This window comes from Arachis ipaensis, chromosome B9 (genome assembly GCF_059453495.1).
Source record: "Arachis ipaensis isolate K30076 ecotype BB chromosome B9, ASM5945349v1, whole genome shotgun sequence".
Classification (NCBI taxonomy): Eukaryota; Viridiplantae; Streptophyta; class Magnoliopsida; order Fabales; family Fabaceae; genus Arachis; species Arachis ipaensis.
This window is the reverse complement of record NC_142444.1, coordinates 77,445,364-77,467,043: the sequence shown is the minus strand read 5'-3', so window position 1 is coordinate 77,467,043 and position 21,680 is coordinate 77,445,364. Positions and strand designations below refer to the sequence as shown.

The 21,680-nt window shown below is 37.9% G+C and overlaps 1 protein-coding gene and 1 non-coding gene across 2 annotated transcripts; both read right to left on the bottom strand.

Annotated features, from left to right (window-relative positions):
- Nucleotides 1-1,073: 1,073 nt before the first annotated feature.
- LOC107615560 (uncharacterized) lies at nt 1,074-1,433 on the bottom strand. The gene has a single exon (XM_016317613.1). The coding sequence runs from the start codon at nt 1,431-1,433 to the stop codon at nt 1,074-1,076; it is 360 nt and encodes a 119-aa protein (XP_016173099.1).
- A 19,731-nt stretch (nt 1,434-21,164) lies between these two features.
- LOC148545093 (small nucleolar RNA R71) lies at nt 21,165-21,272 on the bottom strand. Its single transcript, XR_015900846.1, has one exon. It is a non-coding gene; the product is annotated as a small nucleolar RNA R71 (small nucleolar RNA).
- Nucleotides 21,273-21,680: the final 408 nt, after the last annotated feature.

Here is a 21,680-nt window from a genome sequence, read left to right as displayed (position 1 = left end):
CATAAGTGACAAAAAGAAAGAAAGGAGTCGGGGGTAGAACCTTGAGAAGAAGGAGTGAACAATGTGGAGTGTAGGTGGAGAATAGGAAAGAGAGGAAAGAGAAGGTAAGGGGTTGCCGGAGGCGGTGGTCGCCGGCAGAGGTGGTTGCCGATGTAGTGGCCAGAGACAAGGGTGATAGAAGATGGGAGAAGAGGAGAGGAAGTGTTGGAAGAAAAAAAGTTAAAGAAGGGACTCAAAACAGGGTGCGATGTGTTTAAAATGCGTCAGGGATGCGATGCGTGAGCGCACTCCACGCGTACGCATGGGTGGATAGAGATGGGAGGCGACCCGTAAGCGTCTCCTATGCCTACACATGGGTTGCAGGAAAGAGAAGGGATGCGTACGCGTCAGGCGATGCACACGCGTAGATAGAGTTGAGCCCTGGGCGCAGAGTGGGCCCAAAGCAGGCCTAACTCTCTCGTTTTTGTATCTGGAGTGGCGTGCAGCACAGTCGACGCGTACGCGTCTATCACTCTTAAGCGTGGATTAGAAAATTGACGACCGACGCGTACGCGTCTGCCACGCTTACGCGTGGGGCGCTTGGCACCAAATAGGCATAAAAGAGGCACAACTCTCTTGTTTTCGTACCAGAGTGGCCAAAATTTGCAATCAACGCGTACGCGTGGGTTATCGAAATGGCAATGGACGCGTAAGCGTCACCCACGTCGACAGCCCCTTTCTTTTTTTTTTTTCATACACATGAAGAGGGCCAATTATAGCACAAATTGGTAGTAATGCATGCTAAAGGGGTCAAAAACATCAAAAACCTCATGTAACACTCAACCTTAAGAATTTCTTCAACATCTTAATTCAATCAAACCATTATCAATGAACTCCTCATGTGCAATTTAACACAAAAATCAAGCAAAAATCAACCCTACTATGAACAAACTCACAAATCAAGCAATTACCAAAGGTAAAAAAATTCTACAAGCTATGTGCAAGAAACTATAAGCAAAGGTAGATCATACCATGATGGGCTGTCTCCCACCTAGCACTTTTCTTTAACGTCCTTAAGTTGGATGGTCATTAGCTCAAATCTCTTCTCCTTCGGGTTCATCCTCAAGGAGGAACACCTCAACCTCTTTGTTGCTTTTCATCTTTTCTCTATGGTATAGCTTTAGACGATGACCATTAACCTTGAAGATATTAGGGCTTGAAGGATGGCGCAAGTGGTAGACCCCATATGGCTCCGCTTTCTCCACTCTATACGAGCTTTCCCACCTTGATCTCAACTTTTCGGGCATCAATCTCAACCTAGAGTTATAGAGGAGAACCAAATCTCCCGCTCTAAACTGTCTTCTTCTAATATTTCTATCATGCATCGCTTTCATCTTCTCCTTGTAAATCCTTGAATTGTCATAGGCTTCCAATCGAAGGTTCTCAAGCTCCATCAACTATAACTTCCTTTCGAATCCAACCCCAAATCCAGTGTTGCATTCTTTTACGGCCCAATATACTTTATGCTCTATCTTCGCCGGTAGATGGCAAGCCTTCCAATAGACCAACCGAAACGGCCTCATACCAATTGGCATCTTATAGGCCGTCTGGTAGGCCCAAAGCGCAGCAACGAGCTTAGAAATCCAATATTTCTTGTGAGGCTTCACAACATTTTTCAATATGCACTTTATTTCCCGATTGGAGACCTCGGCTTGGCCATTCGTTTGTGGGTGGTATGCCGTGGCCACTTTATAGATGATGCCATACTTCTTCATTAACCTTATCATTCTTTTGTTGCAAAAATATGAGCCTTGATCACTCACGATTGTTCGTGCTGATCCAAAGCGGCAAATAATGTTATTTCGAACAAAAGAAAGAACCACATTAGCATCATCGGTTCGGGTGGGAATCGCCTCCACCCATGTACATGAAATCATTAGAATTTGGAAATGGCCCCATAATGTCAATATCCCAAACATAAAAAATTTCGCAAAACAACATTGTTTGTTGGGGCAAAACCCGTAATCCAAGACATTTCGAGCCGTCCTTTGAGGACCAAAATGGCCACCACCCTCGGAAGAGTGGCAAGCCTCCAAAATAGCTTGATGCTTGGATTACGGTATACATCTTCGAATTACTTGATCGGCACGACATCTCCATAAGTATGGGTCATCCCATACAAAATATTTGGATTCGCTTTTGAGCTTATCCTTTTGATGTTGATAAAAATTAGGAGAAAAGGAGCGAGCGACCAAGTAATTTGTAATAGGTGCATACCAAGGGGTCACCTCGGATATTGCTAGCAAACCGTCAAGAGGGAATGTATCATTAATAGGAGTGGGGTTGCCCTTTGTGTGCTCAAGGTGACTCAAGTGGTCTCCACTAAGTTTTGCGAACCACTCCTATCTTTGATTTCTAGGTCAAATTTTTGCAATAGCAACACCCATCGGATCAACCTAGGTTTGGATTCCTTCTTGGCCAACAAATATTTCAGTACTGCATGATCCGAGTATACTACCACCTTAGAGCCAAGTAGATAAGCCCGTAATTTATCCAAGGTGAAGACAATAGCTAACAATTCTTTCTCGGTGGTAGTATAATTGGATTTCGATCCATCTAAAGTTTTTGAGGCATAGGCAATGACATAAGAAATTTTACCCTCGCGCTAAGCTAGCGCCGCTTCCACCGCGTAGTTTGATGTATCACACATTATCTCGAATGGCCTAGTTCAATTTGTCCCTCTGAAAATGGGAGCTTGGGTCAAAGCTACCTTGAGCTTGTCAAAAGCCTCCATGCACTCTTCACTTAAATCAAATTCCACATCCTTTTGCAACAATCGAGATAGAGGTAGTGCCACCTTACTAAAGTCCTTAATGAATCGCCGGTAAAAACCTGCATGTCAAAGAAATACATGGACTTCCCTCACAGAAGAGGGATAAGGCATACTAGAAATAACATTGACCTTTGCCGGATCCACAGAGATCCCATCATTAGAGACAATGTGCCCAAAAACAATACCTTGTCTAACCATAAAATGGCATTTCTCAAAATTTAACACAAGGTTTGATTTAGTACACCTCCCTAATACTTTTGCTAGATTGTCCAAGCAAAGGTCAAAAGAGTTCCCATAAACAGAAAAATTGTCCATGAACACCTCTATGCAATACTCCAAAAGATCCACAAATATACTCATCATACACCTTTGGAACGTTATCGGTGCGTTGCGCAAGTCAAATGGCATTCTCTTATATGCATACATTCCAAAAGGGCATGTGAAGGTGGTTTTTTCTTGGTCTTGTGGAGCAATGTAGATTTGAAAATATCCGGAATAGCCATCTAAGAAACAGTAATGAGATTTACCACATAGGCGATCAAGCATTTGATCGATGAAGGGCAACGGAAAGTGATCCTTCCTAGTGGCTACATTCAATTGCCGATAGTCAATACACACCCTCCATGAGTTTTGGACTCTTGTGGCTATATGCTTTCCTTGTTCATTCTTGATTGTAGTAACACTGGATTTCTTTGGAACCACTTAGACGAGGCTCACCCACTCACTATCCGAAATCGGATAGAAAATGTCCGCTTCTAATAACCGGGAGACCTCCTTCTTCACAACCTCTAGAATGGTATGATTTAGATGCCTTTGAGGTTTTCTAACGGGTTTGGCTCATTCTTTTAGGAAAATTCGGTGTTCACACAGTTAGGGGCTAATGCCAATTAAGTCCGCCAAGCTCCACCCAATGGCCTTCTTGTTCCTCCTCAAGACATTAAGCAACTTCTCTTCTTGGTGGAAGGAGAACTCCTTTGCAACAATTACCAGGAGCTTTTGGTCATCTTCAAGGAAGGCATATTTTAGGTGGGCCGGGAGTGGTTTCAAATCTATCTTTTGTTCATGACTCGGCACTTTATCATTCGGTCATTGGAGGTGATAAGGCATCTTCTTCATATACATGGGAACTCCCCACACTTGGATCTTGAATCATAATCTTTCCATCAAAATCATCTTGTTGAACTTGGACCACAACATTATCAATAAAATCACACCAGAATATAGAGTGATCCTCCGGTGGATGTCTCATGGCTTCATCAAGATTAAAGCTTACTTCTCTTCCATCGATCTCAAATGAGTAGGTACCCGAAAACGCATCTAGTTTGAACCGGGAGGTTTTCAAGAAGGGCCTTCCAAGCAAGATAGATGAGGTCCTCCCGGAATTACCAGGGGGCATTTTGAGAATATAAAAATCAATCGGGAAGACCAACCCCTTTATACTCACTAGAACATCCTCTGCGATACCAACTACGGAAATTATGCTTTTGTCTGCCAAAACAAACCGGGCGGCCCACCGTTTCAACGGTGGAAGCTTTTAGACCTCATAGACGGACAAGGGCTTAATACTCACACATGCACCAAGATAGCACATACAATCAACAAATTTGACCACATCTATGGTGCAAGTTACTAGGCAAGGGCCAGGGTCACCACACTTCTCCGGCACAGCATCCATTAAAGCGGAGATTAAGCTTCCCAATGGAATAGTTTCTAAATCATTAAGCTTTTCCTTGTTTATGCATAGGTCCTTTAGAAACTTGGCATATTTAGGTACTTGGCAGATAGCATCAAAGAGAGGAATGATTACCTCGACTTTCTTGAACATTTCCATCATTTTGGGATCCAACTCAACGTGCTTCTTGGTCTTCCTTGCCAATGTGGGAAATGGGATTGGAGTAGCATCTTGCAAGACATCCCAATCCTTAGGTATTCCACCGCTTGGTTGAGCAATCACTTCTTCGACTACCTCTTGGGCTTCATCCTCCTTTTCAACTTCTTCTATCTCAACCACATCCTCATCTTGAGTAACCTCTATCGGACTTGGCTCTTCATGACTCTTCTCTTGCAATTTGATGCCGAACCTCAAGGTAATGGCATTGATGCCACCCTTGGGTTGGGTAGAGGTTGAGAGGGTAAGGCACTTAAACTTGAGGGTTGAGTGGTAGAGGTGGAGGTAGAGCTTGAGGGGGGTTCCATTCGGGAAATAAGGGCTTGGAGTGTAGAATTGAGACTGGTAAGGCTTGTGGCAAGTGTTGTCTGAAGCTCCTTTTGTCCTTGGAGGATGGAGCGGAGTGTCTCATATTGGTTGGAAGAAGGAGAAGGATAGGTGATTTGGGGGGCTTGTGGTTGGTTGGGTGGAGGTGCTAGCCTTTGATGAGGTGCTTGGTAGGTTTGGTAGGCTCTTCCTTGATTTTGGTTTTAGTATGGAGGATTTTGTTGGTATCAGTTTTGTTGGTTGTTGTTGTTGTTCCATCTTTGGTTCCCACAATTGTCCTTTCCTCCTTGATTATAATTGTCCCTCCATCCTTTGTTGGAGTTATCTTGCCACCCTTGATTGAAATTACCCCCTTGGTTATAGTTGCCTCCTTGTTGGTGATAACCTTGGTTTAGACGATTGTAATAGGCATTAGTAGCCGCCAAGGTGTTATCTTCTTTGAGGTTTGGGCATTCATCGGTGTAATGGGTGTAACAAGAGAAAATTTCCAACACTCTTTGGAGGACCAATTATTGACTTTGTTGTTGTTGAGGAGGTAGAGGTTGTTGTTGATCGAGTTGGAGTTGCTTTAGAATATTTTTTATTTCTCCCAAGGTTTTGGTAAGGGCGGCGGTCTCACCACTAGTAGAAACTTCATTTATAACTCTTGGATTGTTGTTTCTTTGTCTAGCGTGTTGGGTAGACTCCGCCAAATCGGTAATCAATTGCCATGCCTCCTCCGCCATTCTATACTTTGTCAAGGAACCATTGCCTGAGGTATCCAAGAGGATCTTGTCTTGTGGTTTCATTCCTTGGCAAAAATAGCTTATCAACACTATAGTGTCAATCATACGGTAAGGGCATGAGTGAAGTAGTCTCCAAAACTTTTCCCAATACTCGTATAGAGTTTCCATTTCACCTTGGACAATGCATGAAATTTCTTTCCTCAATTTATCCGTCACCTCCGAAGGAAAGAATTTATCTAAGAACTCCCTTCTAAGCAAATTCCAATCACCAACAATCTCATCGGGCAAAGTGTAGAACCACTATTTGGCTCTTCCCTCCAGAGAGAATGAGAAGGCAAACAACCAAATAGCAACCTCATCGGAGCCCTCCCGCCTTGTTGTTGAACATACACTTTGAAAGTCTCTCAGGTGTCTAAGAGGATCTTGGGCAGGGAGTCCATGAAACTTGGGTAGAAGATGAATCAAAGCGATCGTGAGTTCAAAATTTGCGTTTAACTCCGGATAACGCACTTGAAGTGGTTGAAAAACAAAGTCCGGAGCACCGGCTTCCTTAAGAGTGACTCTCCTTAGAGCGGTCATGGTTTCACTACATAGATCAATAGAAGAAGTATTAGTAGTATCGATGAAATAATAGATGGTTTCCTCCTCAAATGACGTGTCTGATTCACCCTCGGATACGGTTGGTGAATTAGTAAAAACCCTTTCACCACCTCCAAAGGCTAACCGTCTCCTAGCCTGCCTAAGATGTGAGATAGTTCTCACAATTTCCAGATTAAAAGTGGCTAAGCTAGGATCCAGGAGTAATCACGTCATTCAATGAAAGAGGCATAGAGCTCATGACAATAAGATGCACTAAACAAAGATTAATCCTAACTAACAATTGAACTATCAAATAGTCAATGAAAATGTAAGTATTCACATATCCACATATTTACTCTAACCAACAACATGGCACACATTTGCAACCCCCCGAAAACGGCGCCATTTTGATTAGCGATATCTTGTCGGTATAGATTTTTCCAATAGAATTATGTCGTGAGTATAGTCTAAACAAACAAACTATAACGCATCAAACATAGAAAATGTGTGTCCACAATTTAAAATCAATAACCGAGAGTATTAGTCTCGAGTCGTTCTCCCTAGGAGTTGCCCTAAGGTGCACATCATTGGTTAGGAGTTCTCTTTGGTGTTTGAGGTTGAATGCGAGAAATGTAAACAAGCTTGCATAAAAGCAATGAACAATTAACGAATAAGCTAATGGACACAAGAAATTGAAATAAACAAGAGTGAATGACAATCAATCAATGTAAAAGCCTTGGCTAGGGTTGGGAATTGGAATTCCTATTCTCATTGTCTCTAACAATTGTGACGAGAATTGGTTATTGCTCCACTTAGATAACCTCTAACTATGAAAAAAAGTCAAGTGAAAATAATCAATTCGAGTCCACAAGTCCTAATCAAATCCTAAGGAAAGACTAGAGTTAGTGTCATTCAAATCAATTAGCAATTTCTAATTATCAATCCATAAAAGCCTTGACAATTCAAGTGCGTCCAATTATCCAACCCCTAAGCCAAGAGTGAAAATCTACTCCATAGCTAAAGATGAAATTTTCTCAAACAATTGGTGAGCAATAATGGATGACATCATGAAATCGAGAAAAGAATTGGAATTCAAGCTATCTAATACAAGCAATTGACAACAACCAAACAATTAATAACAATGAACATGAAATTCCTCAATGCATTCATAGAAATCAAAGTATCAAGGTCTAGATCCAAGATCTACAATATTAGAGTAACAAGAACACCAAATTGAGAGTAAAAGAAGAAGATCTACAATTTAGAGCAAAGTAAAATTAAATCAAATTCAGATCTCACCAAATGATCCAAGTACAATTGGAATTGAGAAAGCCAAAAACCTAAAGAGAAGTTGGAGTTTCTCTCTCTAAAAATGTAACTTCCAAAAGTAACTAACTAGAAAAGTGTGTAAAATATCTGTCCTCCTTCGATCCTTGGTTTTTTTAATCTTTTTCGGCCAGAATTCCACTCAGAATTGGGCCAGGAGCTTTGCTGAAATTGCCAGGCACGTTTTCATTAAAAAAATCAGGTGCACGCATCATGCGTACGTGTCGTCTGGGTCTTGCAATCCACGCGTGCGCGTCAGGCATGCCTACGCGTCGATGAAGTTTCCGCCCAGCCACGCGTATGCGTCGATACTCGCGCGCCAATTCCAGAATTCAGCTTCCATGCGTGCGCGTCGGCTACGTGTGTGCGTCGATGCCAATACTCCGAAGCTCCATTTTCCATGCTCCTTCCACTTATGCATGCTCTCTTCTTTTCTTCTAGACCATTCCTGCCCCTATAAACTCTAAAATCACTCAACAAACAGATCACGACATCGAATGGTAATAGAGAGAGATAAAAATATAGCATAATTAAGGCCTAAAAATAATGTTTTCATCCATTAAGCGAAATTGGGAAGGAAACGCAAAACCATGCATTTTATATGGATAAGTGTGATAGAATATTGATAAAATCCTCCAAATCACGCACAAAATGTATCACCAAATAGTGGTGCATCAGCAGCTTCGGTGCCATAGACAGGGATGGAGTAAGGTTCGCCGAGGTTGAGAATCGCATGAAGTTCCCTGAGGATTTAGGCAAACTTCGTGAAAATGTTGAGGTTCGCCGAGGAATATGATGAACTTAGGGCTGGCAACATATACCCTACTCGCGGGTATTCAACCCGACCATACCTAATCGGATAGGGTTGCCTACCCGACCCGCTGCAAGTAGGGTAGGGTGTGGTGCAGATTTGCTTGCGGTTAAGGTTGGGTGCGGGTCCAGGGTATACCATACCCTATCCGCACCCCTAATATATTATATATATTTAAAAATTATGGCTGACAATATATGCCCTATTCGCCGGTATCCAACCCAACCCCACCCGACCGAGTAGGATAGTACGGGTTCAAAGTATACCATACCTACGTTACCCAAATTATATGTGTAATGAAAAAGTGAATATTGTCGTATCGAATCCACAAACTCTTTCTTTTGAAAAACTTAAATTAACTTCTAAGCTAATATTTAAATTACTAATTTAGTACGTTTGTTATTTAAAGAGTAATATTATAAGAATTTAGATTTAGAAAAAGAATGACAAGATAATATCTTTGTTTATATTATTTTAATTAATTTTATTAATAACTTGATGACCATGTTATTTATCTTTTATGTTAGATTTTTTAAAGATTTTATTGTTTTTAATTTTAATTTAAATTTTATTTTTTTATTTTTATTTTATTAGTATGTATGAAATATGGAATATTGAACTTTATATTTTCTTGAAAAATTTTGTTTTTTTTACGAATAGGATCAAGTAGGGTAGAGTTAGGATTGAGAGATTTTCAATTCATAAGTAGGATTAGAGTATAGTCCAAATTTTACCTTATTCTATCCATTGTCAATTCTATTACGAATTTGCTTCTAATTTAAAAAAAAAATTGAATCATTGAAAATAAAGTTAGATTTTTAAAAGTTTTTTTTTATATTATTTCAAAATTCCCACTATTGTGTGACTCTTAATAATTCTTTCCATAATAAGTTATTTTGGTGTCTAATTTATCAAGGGAATCGCAGTTGACAACAATTTGTTAACAGTGCAGATCAACCACGAGACATAATCTAACAAAGACCACACGCAGCATCCCCCTTCAACAGTCCAAAATTAGACGTCAATTTAATTAAAATCTATAATTATTATTCAACTTACAATTTCTTTATTTTGTTTTGTTTTTGTAAAGGCAAGTAAGTATCAATACGGATCTATTTTTATGAGTGTGGGGGCAAGGTCTTACTATAATTTGGAATTTTATTAAGTAGTATATAATAATAATATTTATTTATCTCTATTAAATTATTAAATTTATTCTTACAATAATTTTTTATTTAATTTTTAACACTTAATAGTCAATTTGAGAACTTCATATTAGATGTTCATTATAATGATCAATTTTTAAAATTAATTAGGATTTGTCTTCTTTCTTAAAAATCGATTTGAAATAATATTATCTATCCATTTGTATTTCTTCTTTTGAAATTAGCTTTAGTTTTTTTCATAATATCTACACTAATTAAATAAACTTTTTGAACTATGAATATCATCAAGAGCTAATTATATGAAAGTTGAATTTTAAATGATTGTTTAATGATATATACAAAAAAAAAGACATTTTGATTATATTGTCAAAGTTTTAAAATATGAAATATAAAAAATTAAATTTTAAATTATATATTATTATTTAAATTATAATTTTAGTATTTTGATTTAAAATTAGCTATTTTGAAACTTAATCATATTTTATAATTACTTATACAAAATAAATTTTAAAATACAAATTTTAAAATACAAAATACACATTAAAAATAAATTAAATAATATATATATTTATACATAAATTTTTAGGAGATAATTTAATAATTAATTTTTTATAAAAATAATATTTTTATTTTAAAGTATTTTATTTTTACTATCAAAATTTTCTGAATTTGTTACTGGTATGATTGAAATTATTTTTGATTAAAAATAAATGAGAAAAATGAGAGGAGGCAACGCAGGATAAGGGTGGTGATTCAGGCTCTTGGATTGGGATACATGTTATAGAAAACTAGAAACAAATAAACATGTGTGTCCCACTATGTTTTCCCATGTCCACTTCCTTCATGTAAGGAAATTAATTAAATACATGTATCGGTTACATGACTTGCGTCTATTTTATTCACATTATTTTACTCCTTCCTTTTTTATTTTTATTATTTATTTATTTCTTTCTTTTAATATTGGTTACTAGTGTCTATGATGACGAAAAAATTTACTTCTTCGTTAATAATTACCGACAAATATACCGGGCCGTATCAAATAATAAAACTCATGAGAGTGAGGACGATTCGACGAGGACTAACAAATTAAGCAAGCAATAGTTAATTGATTATTTTAGTTAGACAAACATTAAGAAAAGATTTGTTTTTGAAAACTAAAGACCTCAACACACTAGGTGGAGCATTCAGAGTCAAACAACACAAACAGAAAAGCAACTCCAAAAAATACCAACAACCAAAAGAAAGGAGATCCGCATGTCATCTCCGGCATAGCCATCAACAACACTAGGATCGGATACCTCTCCACTCGTTGTAGCTGAACATGGTCATGTGGATAATATCTTCTACGCCTTTGGTTTGATTCTGAAATATCCTCCTATTCCTCTCCATCCAAATGTGCCAAACGATCGCACAGAAGCACCTTAGCCGCTGCTGTCGAACCTCTTTTCTATGCGGCTCCTCTATCCAACTTAGAAAATGGTCCTTCAACAATCTCGGAAAAGACCAGGGCTGGCCAAAGACAGATACCCAAGCACTTCACACCTGCCAAGCAAATTCACAACCAAGAAACAAGTGATGCACCTGCTCAACATCCTTAGTGCATAAAATACAACTCGTATCATCCTGGCTAATAATCCCAAACCGACTCAGCCATTCCTTGGTATTCACCCTTCCTACTAGGACAAACCAAGCAAACAGCTCCACTCTTAGTGGAACCAAACCTTTCCAGATGGTCTTTGTGAAGCTGTAACTGGTGACATCCTCTGATAGCATTCCTTCTTGTAGCACTTGCACAAATGAGTTAGTCAAAAGGATACAAAGTATATTAAATTTTCACACAACCCTATCCTCTCTATTATTCACTAGCCTGACAGATCTCAATATCTCATGTAGCTGACTCAGAAGGTCTAACTCCCACTAGAATAGTTGTCGCCTCCATTGGAAGTTCCAAACCCACTCTAACCCATCCCAAAACCCGCAATCCTAATGACCGAGCCACATTGGTTTGAAACAGAGAAGAGCATGGGGAACCGCTCTTTCAAGGATCCATACTGTAACCAAACATCCTCCCAAAATTGAGTCCGTCGTCCATCACCAATTTTCATAGCCAGGCCTATGATCATTTAATGTTGCTCCTTAATTTGCATATGGCAAATATCCTTCCATGGCCTCCTCTAGTTGGCAGCACTTGTGTGGACAGTAACTCATTTGGCCTCAGATTATTACAGGAAAAGACCATCTTCTTCCAAAGCGGGCACTCCTCCTTAGCAAAGCGCCACCACCACTTAAACAACAAGGCAGTATTACGAATCATAGCATCTCCAACTCCCAATCTGCCTAGCTTTTCAGGGGCCTGCACTAACTCCCATCTCACCAACACTATGCCATTCCTCCCATCCTTCTTACTCCATAGAAATCTTCGCTGCAAGGGAATCAACTTCTCAGCAACTGCCTTCGGCATCTTATAGAGGCTCAAATAATACACTGGTAAGCTATTCAAGAATGATTTGATGAGCACCAACTTTCCTGCTTTGCTTAGCACCTTCACCTTCTAAAGGCTTAGTTTTCAAAAAAGAAAAAAAACATTAAGGAGAGATAATCAACAAGAAAATGTAAATGACATAAAAGTAAAGGAAAGCAATAAAGTGCAAGAAAGTAAATGGCATAATATAAAGTACAAAAAAGTAAAGTGTTGGAAATGTAAAGTGTAGGAAATGTAAATAACCATAAAGTAAATAGCAAGAACTAAAGATAAAAAGAACATTGGGATCAAGAGATATTAAATTCTCAAGATCAATTACTTTTTTGGATATCTCAATTGAATTCTCAAGAGATATCTCCACACTTTTCTGGATACTATACTGTGAGCAAGATCCTTTCACTTGAACACATAGAAATCATCAAACAGGATACCGAAAGGAAGGTCACAGTGAGAGGAGACAAATTGAGGCACTGATGGGACGGAAAACGCATCCGCTTTAACTACCAGCAAGTATACCGGGTTGCATCAAGTAGTAAAAACTCACAAGAGTGAGGTTGATCCCACAGGGATTGATGGATTAAGCATCTTTAGTTGGGTGATTTGTCTAGTCAAGCGAATATTGAAAGGTGTTTGGTGATATTTAATGGATGGAATATAAATTGCAAGAAAGTAAGACAACAAAATATAAAGTACTTGAAATTTAAATGCTAGAAAGTAAAATACTGGAGAATTAAATGTTGAAAAGTAAATGACAGAAACTTAAATGACAAGGAATGTAAATGGGCTGAATCTTAAATTGCAAGAAAGTAAAGACACAAATGTAAATAGCGCTAGAAAGTAAATTGCATGAAAAGTAAAAGGGTCTTAGGTGCTGGGAATCAAGAAAGCAGTAAATAAAGGCAATTAAAGTGAATTCAGGTAACCAAAATGAAGAATATCAAAGAGAAAGATTCATTAGGGGTTAGAGATATCATAATCCACCATGAATCAAATGGGTCTCAACTTCCTTCTCAATCATATGAAGTAGATCTATGGCGGATTGTAATTGATTGAGTTCCAATTTATTGGCAACCCAATCTCTCTAAACACAATCAATCTTGCCAATTCCTTGATCTAATTGTCATGAAAAGAGGTTAAGTACTTATTTCATATCCATATGCCACACAAATCATCAAGACCTCAATTCCCCCCGAATGGTATTGGTCAAGAGAATTATGAAGGATAGAGTTTTAATTCTAATGCCTATGATTCCCCTTCCAAGGCTCACATAGGCATTCAATAGATTCAAACCCCCTTCCGAAGTGAGTGAATCACAATCAACATAGAAGATATCCTTTAGCTACAACAAGCGGATTGAGAAGAAGAATAATTTCATTCAATCATGTGAATTACAATAGAGCTCCTCCCCCTAATGAAGTGGGGGTTCAGTTCATCATTGCTCAGCTAAACAAAAAGGAAAAGAAAAGTACATGAAAGTAAAAGAAAGGTACAAAGAAAATGATTTCAGGGTTTCCCCATTAGGGTCCCTGCTTCCCAGCCTTTTTTCTAACTTCAAAATCTATCCGATTTATACACTTTTCCAATAAACCTTCAAGTCTTTGGATGTGAGCATTGGCCTTAGTTGAAGAAAGTTAGGATTAAGTCTTTGAGACGTTAACAAGGACGTTAGTTCACTAACGTTCAAAAGCTTGCATGGGTGCCATTTGGAATGAAAGTTGGTGCTGGCGTTGGTGATGAATGTTTGTGCACAAACGGTGGCTAACGTTCCCATTAAAATCCTTTAGGAACGTTGCCACTGGCGTTTGTTCACCAACGTTGGTGCACCAACGTTCCTCCTTGAGCGTATGCATCATGCCTTCTACATGCGGACAATAACTCATGCGTACGCACACTAACACTTTTTCTAGCTCCAACGTGAAGATTTATCAAAGACGTTGGTGTACCAACGTTAGGTAACGTTGGCACACCAACGTTGGCAGCTCTTTTGCTATAAACATTGCCAGCAACGTTGGTGAACAAACTTTGGCCACCAACGTTGTATGTCAAGCTTGGAACGTTGGTGAGCCAACTTTGGCCACCAACGTAGCTTCTCATGCTTGGCACATTGGTGGGCAACGTTGGTGAGCCAAGTTTGGCCACAAACGTTGCTCACTCTCTCCCTTGGAATGTTGTTTTCCCTTCTCAGTCAACGTTTGTAGCAACATTGGTGAGCCAACTTTGGCCACCAATGTTGCTTCCTTTCCTTGAGCCAACGTTTGTGGCAACGTTGGTGAGCCAACTTTGGCCACCAACGATGCTTCCTCTACTTCTTCCTTGCTTCTCGTTACCTATCATCATCAACCAAACAAAATGCATCAAAGTGTTGCCATAATCACAAGATAATGCATCATTCATTACATTAGGTAATTCTTGCATAAATCTCATGAAAATGCACATAATTAACAATGTTTGATTGAGTCAAGACATGAATGCAATTCTCATCCAAATTCTTACTTATTGCCCAAGAAAGTGCATGAAACCAAATGAAAACTAATGAAATAGGCTTGTGAAACTAGCTTAAGATGCCTAGGCATCAGGCACTATGATCATCAGCCTCCCTAATAAGGACAAATGTCAAGCTAATGACGTTAAAGAAGTGCTTGTTGGGAGACAACCCAACCAGAGGTAACTTTCTTTTCCTAGTTGTTTCAATAAAAGAGTTAAGTAGATTTATCTGTATTGCAAGGAGCTAAGTTTGGTGTTGCACACCAAAGTGATGTCAAAAGTGAACAATTCAAGGGTAAATGTGTGATGCTAAATTTGGTGTTCCACCACAGATTTCATTAAAACACATTGAAACCCTCCAAATAGCATGACTAGTCACTAACTCCAAATAATCATGGAAACTACTTAACAATTGTTTAATTTCTAGTTCATAGTTTGTTTTCTTAGTAAAAGAACATGATGTTTCCTGCATGTATTCAATTTACTGCATATAGAAGTAGGCAAGGAACTAAGTTTGGTGTTCACACACCAACTTAAGTTTAGAAAATCACAAGCATACATGCATGCTAACCATCTCTCAAGTACTTGGGGAACAAACAACTTTCAATATCTTTGCAGGAAGTCATTCGATCTCTTAGAGGAAATATCCACTATCATCTAAAGAGACAAAGAAGGACATAAAAGCTAAAGATGGTGATGACAAGAAAGAAACAAGTGGACACCAAGAGGTTGTGTTGTTACTTGACTGTCTCTAGCTTAAATGTGTTAATTGAAAGTGCAACTGTACCCCCTGTTGATCAGTGTCCTTTTAGTCATAATTAAATTGCATTAGGTTCATTTTTATTTTGGCTTGCTAGTCTAATGCCTAGATCACTTCACCTTGTTTTAATTGTATTCTTTGTTTCCTAAGCTTCAATAAAAGAAAATGTTGGGAAACAGAAGAGTAAAAGTCCAATTTAGTAGAAGATGAATAAGGTCTTACGGTTATGTGGTGGTATTTACTAACTAAGTTGGTTTACTAATAAGCATAAAGGCTAGAATATCTCTTTAAGTATGAGCTTAATATGCATTCTATGAAACTCAAATGAATAAAACGATCCTCAAAAAAGAAAGAAAAAAGCAAGCAATAAAGCAAGGCACCAATAGTTTGAATCCTAAGATATGTGCCTGTGGTGCTTTTGTAGATGGATATGCTTGGATGATTTGGTTCTGAGGAGTGCTTCATCACTTGATAACTTAGGTTAACTAACCCGGGATTATCAACCAAAAGTCCACTATCAAGAGCAATCTTGTTACAAAGCACTTAGTGACCCAAAGAGGTGCTGGGTACCAAAGTCTTATGGATAAAATTACAAACCAAGTGCCTGTGGTGTGTATGTGTTGAAGAGAGGCTTGAGTAAGTAAGTCCTCAGGGGTGTTTCAACACCTAGCACCTTGAACCAACTAGTCCGGGAGTTTTGGCTGAAAGCTTATCATAAAGAGCTGCCTTAACACAAAGCACTTAGCTAAATAGAGTAATAAGCCTCTAGAAAGAAGAAAAAGAAAGCAAAAGTTAAGCTAAGGACCAAAGAATAAGAGTCTCATAGAAGGTAACAGAGTTAGTACCTAAAGAGCATATTATAGTCCAGAAACCAATAAGAGTATAAACCTAAGTTGTCATGCATGAAACTCCATGAACCAGAGCTTGAAATCTCTCAATAAGGACTCATATCTCTCTGTATTCTCATTCATTTTTATTATGTTTTATTACTTTCTTGGGGACAAGCAAGATTTAAGTTTGGTGTTGTGATGCCAGGGCATCTTGGCTAGCTTTACAAGCCATTTTTAGTATGTTTTAGATTAGTTTCATGGATTTTCTTAGTCAACAACCAAGCATTTGGATGAGTTATGTATGCATGTCTAGATTTAATCAACATTGTAAATTATACACATTTTCATGAGATTAATGCAAATAATTACTTGATTTAGTGAATGATGCATTATCTTGTGATTATAGCAAAGCATTGATGCAATTATTTGATTGGTGATAGGCAAAAAGAGGCAGAGGAAAGCAGGAGAGGAGTGGCGTTAGTGGCCACATTAACACCACTAACGCCAGTATCAACGCACGCTTCTAAGGGAGGAGTGGCGTTAGTGGCCACGTTAACGCCATTAACGCCAGTATTAACGTAGGGGAAGCAAGGAAGAGTGGCATTAGTTGTGAAGTTAACCACTCACTAACACCGGCGATGGAATCACTCAAAGGAAGGATTGGTGTTAATGGCCAAGTTAGTGCCACTAACTCCAGTACTAACGTGGGAAGGCAAACTTGGTGGCTGATGAGCGGATAATTTATACGCTTTTTGGCATTGGTTTTAGTATGTTTTTAGTAGAATCTAGTTACTTTTAGGGATATTTTCATTAGTTTTTATGTTAAATTCACATTTCTGGACTTTACTATGAGTTTGTGTATTTTTATGTGATTTCAGGTATTTTCTGGCTGAAATTGAGGGACTTGAGCAAAAATCAGATTCAGAGGTTGAAGAAGGACTGCTGATGCTGTTGGATTCTGACCTCCCTACACTCAAAGTGGATTTTCTGGAGCTACAGAACTAAACATGGCACGCTTCCAATTGTGTTGGAAAGTAGACATCTAGGGCTTTCCAGCAATGTATAATAGTCTATACTTTGGCCGAGTTTAGACGACTTAAAAAGGGTGTTGAACGCCAGTTCTACGCTGCTGTCTGGAGTTAAACGCCAGAAACATGTCATAAACGAGAGTTGAATGCCAGAAATACGTTACAACCTGGCGTTTAACTCCAGAAAGAGCCTCTGCACGTGTAACATTCAAGCTCAGCCCAAGCACACACAAAGTGGGCCCCGGAAATGGATTTATGCATCAATTACTTACTTCTGTAAACCCTAGTAACTAGTTTAGTATAAATAGGACTGTTTACTATTGTATTAGACATCTTTGGACGCCTAGTTCTTAGATCATGGGGGCTGGCCATTCGGCCATGTCTGGACCTTTCACTTATGTATTTTCAACGGTAGAGTTTCTACACTCCATAGATTAAGCTGTGGAGCTCTGCTGTTCCTCAAAGATTAATGCAAAGTACTACTGTTTTTCTATTCAATTCAACTTATTCCGCTTCTAAGATATTCATTCGCACTTCAACCTGAATGTGATGAACGTGACAATCATCATCATTCCTTATGAACGTGTGCCTGACAACCACTTCCGTTCTACCTTAGATTGAATGAGTATCTCTTAGATCACTTAATCAGAATCTTCGTGGTGTAAGCTACATTGATGGCGGCATTCATGAGAATTCGGAAAGTCTAAACCTTGTCTGTGGTATTCCGAGTAGGATTCAGGGATTGAATGACTGTGACAAGCTTCAAACTCGCGAGTATTGGGCGTAGTGACAGACGCATCATCATTCCTTATGAACGTGTGCCTGACAACCACTTCCGTTCTACCTTAGATTGAATGAGTATCTCTTAGATCACTTAATCAGAATCTTCGTGGTGTAAGCTAGATTGATGGCGGCATTCATGAGAATTCGGAAAGTCTAAACCTTGTCTGTGGTATTCCGAGTAGGATTCAGGGATTGAATGACTGTGACAAGCTTCAAACTCGCGAGTACTGGGCGTAGTGACAGACGCAAAAGGAGGGTGAATCCTATTCCAGTATGATCGAGAACCTCAGATGATTAGCCGTGCTGTGACAGAGCATTTGGACCATTTTCACAAGAGGATAGGATACGGCCATTGGCAAGGGTGACGCCTCCAGACGATTAGCCATGCAGTGACAGCGCATCGGACCATTTTCCAGAGAGGATCAAAAGTAGCCATTGACAGCGGTGATGTCCTTACATAAATCCAGCCATAGAAAGTAGTAAGACTGATTGGATGAAGACAGCAGAAAAGCAGAGGTTTAGAGGGACGAAAGCATCTCCATGCATTTATCTGAAATTCTCATCAAGGATTTACATAAGTATTTCTATCCCTATTTTATTATTAATATTCGAAAACTCCATGACCATTCTATATCCGCCTGACTGAGATTTACAAGATGACCATAGCTTGCTTCATACCAACAATTGAGCGTACCATGTTGATGGCGCCATTGATGATCACAATTTCGTGCACCAAGTTTTTGGCGCTGTTTCCGGGGATTGTTCGAGTTTGGACAACTGACGGTTCATCTTGTTGCTCAGATTAGGTAATTTTCTTTTTGTTTTATTTTCAAAAATTTTTCAAAAATCTTTCAAAAATTTCTCCTTTGTTTTCGAAAAAAAATTTAAAATAAAAATGTTTTCAAAAATATATTTTTCTTCAGAATTTTTAAGAATGAATTCTAGTGTTTCATGAAGCATGTTGAAGCCTGGCTTGCTGTAAAGCCATGTCTAATTCTTCTGGGTAGGGAATGTCAGGCGTGTCATGTCTGAGTTACATACTAAAGCTTGGCTGGCTATTAAGCCATGCCTGACCCTTTGATTGGAGCTTTAGTTTAAAGAGCATAAGATTCCTGGAATTCATATTAAAAATTTTGGAATCCTTATTTTTCTTTTTCAAAATGATTTTCGAAAAAAAAAATTAAAAGAAAATACAAAAAAAAAATCATAAAATCATAAAAATCAAAAAAATATTTCATGTTTCTTGTTTGAGTCTTGAGTCAAGTTGAAAGTTTGGTGTCAATTGCATACTCATCTTGCATTTTTCGAAAAATTCATGCATTCATAGTGTTCTTCATGATCTTCAAGTTGTTCTTGGTAAGTCTTCTTGTTTGATATTGATGTTTTCATGTTTTGTGTCTTTTCTTATTTTTCATATGCATTCTTGCATTCATAGTGTCTATACATGAAAAATTCTTAAGTTTGGTGTCTTGCATGCTTTCTTTGCATTAAAAATTTTTCAAAAATAAGTCTTGATGTTCATCATGACATTCAAAGTGTTCTTGGTGTTCATCTTGACATTCATGATGTTCTTGCATTTATCACATACTTTGATTCATAACTTTCATGCATTGCATCATTTTTCATGTTTTTCCCTCTCATCATTAAAAATTAAAAAATAAAAAAAAATATCTTTCCCTTTTTCACTCATAAATTTCGAAAATTTGAGTTGACTTTTTTAAAACTTTTTAAAATCTAGTTGTTTTTATGAGTCAAATCAAATTTTCAATTTAAAAATCTTATCTTTTTCAAAATCTTTTTCAAAAATCAAATCTTTTTCATTTTTCTTATTTATTTTCGAAAATTTAAAAAATATTTTTCAAAAATCTTTTTCTTATCTTTATCTCCTAATTTTCGAAAATAACATCATCAATTAATGTTTTGATTAAAAAATTTCAAGTCTGTTACTTGCTTGTTAAGAAAGATTCAAACTTTGAGCTCTAGAATCATATCTTGTGATTTCTTGTGAATCAAGTCATTAATTGTGATTTTAAAAATCAAATCATTTTCAAAACTAATTTCAATCATATCTTTTCAAAAATATCTTTTGATCTTATCTTTTTTTTTTCAAAATCATATCTTTTTCAAAAATTTGATTTTAAAATATCTTTTCTAACCTCCTATCTTCTTATCTTTTCAAAATTGATTTTCAAATTTGTTTCAACTAACTAACTAACTTTTTGTTTGTTTCTTATCTTTTTCAAAACCACCTAACTAACTCTCTCTCTCTAATTTTCGAAAATATCTTCCCTCTTTTTCAAAATTTCTTTTTTTATTGACTAATTATTTTCATTTTTGATTTTAATTTTCGAAAATTACTAACCTTTTTTCAAAAACTATTTTCGAAAATCACTAACCCTTTTTCAAAAATAATTTTCAAAAATCCTTCTCCCTCATCTCCTTCTAATTATTTATTCATCTACTAACACTTCTCTTCATCTCACATCACTGCTCCTATCCTTACCCTTGTGTTTGGATTCTTCATTCTTCTTCACCCCTATTCCTTTTCTTCTTCTACTAACAATAAGGAACCTCTTTACTGTGACATAGAGGATTCCTCTTCTTTTCTTGTTCTCTTCTCTTTCTTATGAGCAGGAACAAGGAAAAAGGCATTCTTGTTGAAGCTGATCTAGAACCTGAAAGGACTCTGAAGAGGAAACTAAGAGAAGCTAAATTATAACAATCCAGAGACAACCTTATTGAAAATTTCAAACAAGTAAAGGAGATGGCAGCCGAACCCAACAACAATAATGCAAGGAGAATGCTTGGTGACTTTACTGCACCTAATTCCAATTTACATGGAAGAAGCATCTCCATTCCTGCCATAGGAGCAAACAACTTTGAGCTGAAACCTCAATTAGTTTCTCTGATGCAGCAGAACTGCAAGTTTCATGGACTTCCATCTGAAGATCCTTTTCAGTTCTTAATTGAATTCTTGCAGATCTGTGATACTGTTAAGACTAATGGAGTAGATCCTGAAGTCTACAGGCTCATGCTTTTCCCTTTTGCTGTAAGAGACAGAGCTAGAGTGTGGTTGGACTCTTAACCCAGAGATAGCCTGAACTCTTGGGACAAGCTGGTCACGATTTTCTTAGCCAAGTTCTTTCCTCCTCAAAAGATGAGCAAGCTTAGAGTGGATGTTCAAACTTTCAGACAGAAAGAAGGTGAATCCCTCTATGAAGCTTGGGAAAGATACAAGCAACTGACCAAAAAGTGTCCTTCTGACATGCTTTCAGAATGGACCATCCTGGATATATTCTATGATGGTCTATCTGAATTGGCTAAGATGTCATTGGATACTTCTGCAGGTGGATCCATTCACCTAAAGAAAACGCCTGCAGAAGCTCAAGAACTCATTGACATGGTTGCTAATAACCAGTTCATGTACACTTCTGAGAGGAATCCTGTGAGTAATGGGACGCCTATGAAGAAGGGAGTTCTTGAAATTGATACTCTAAATGCCATATTGGCTCATAACAAAATATTGACTCAGCAAGTCAATATGATTTCTCAGAGTCTGAATGGAATGCAAGCTGCATCCAACAGTACTCAAGAGGCATCTTCTGAAGAAGAAGCTTATGATCCTGAAAACCCTGCAATAGCAGAGGTAAATTATATGGGTGAACCTTATGGAAACACC

Bases quoted from the DNA above. Each gene is read 5' to 3' on its own strand.
- LOC107615560 (XM_016317613.1), bottom strand. From the start codon at position 1,433: ATGGAGCTTGAGAACCTTCGATTGGAAGCCTATGACAATTCAAGGATT.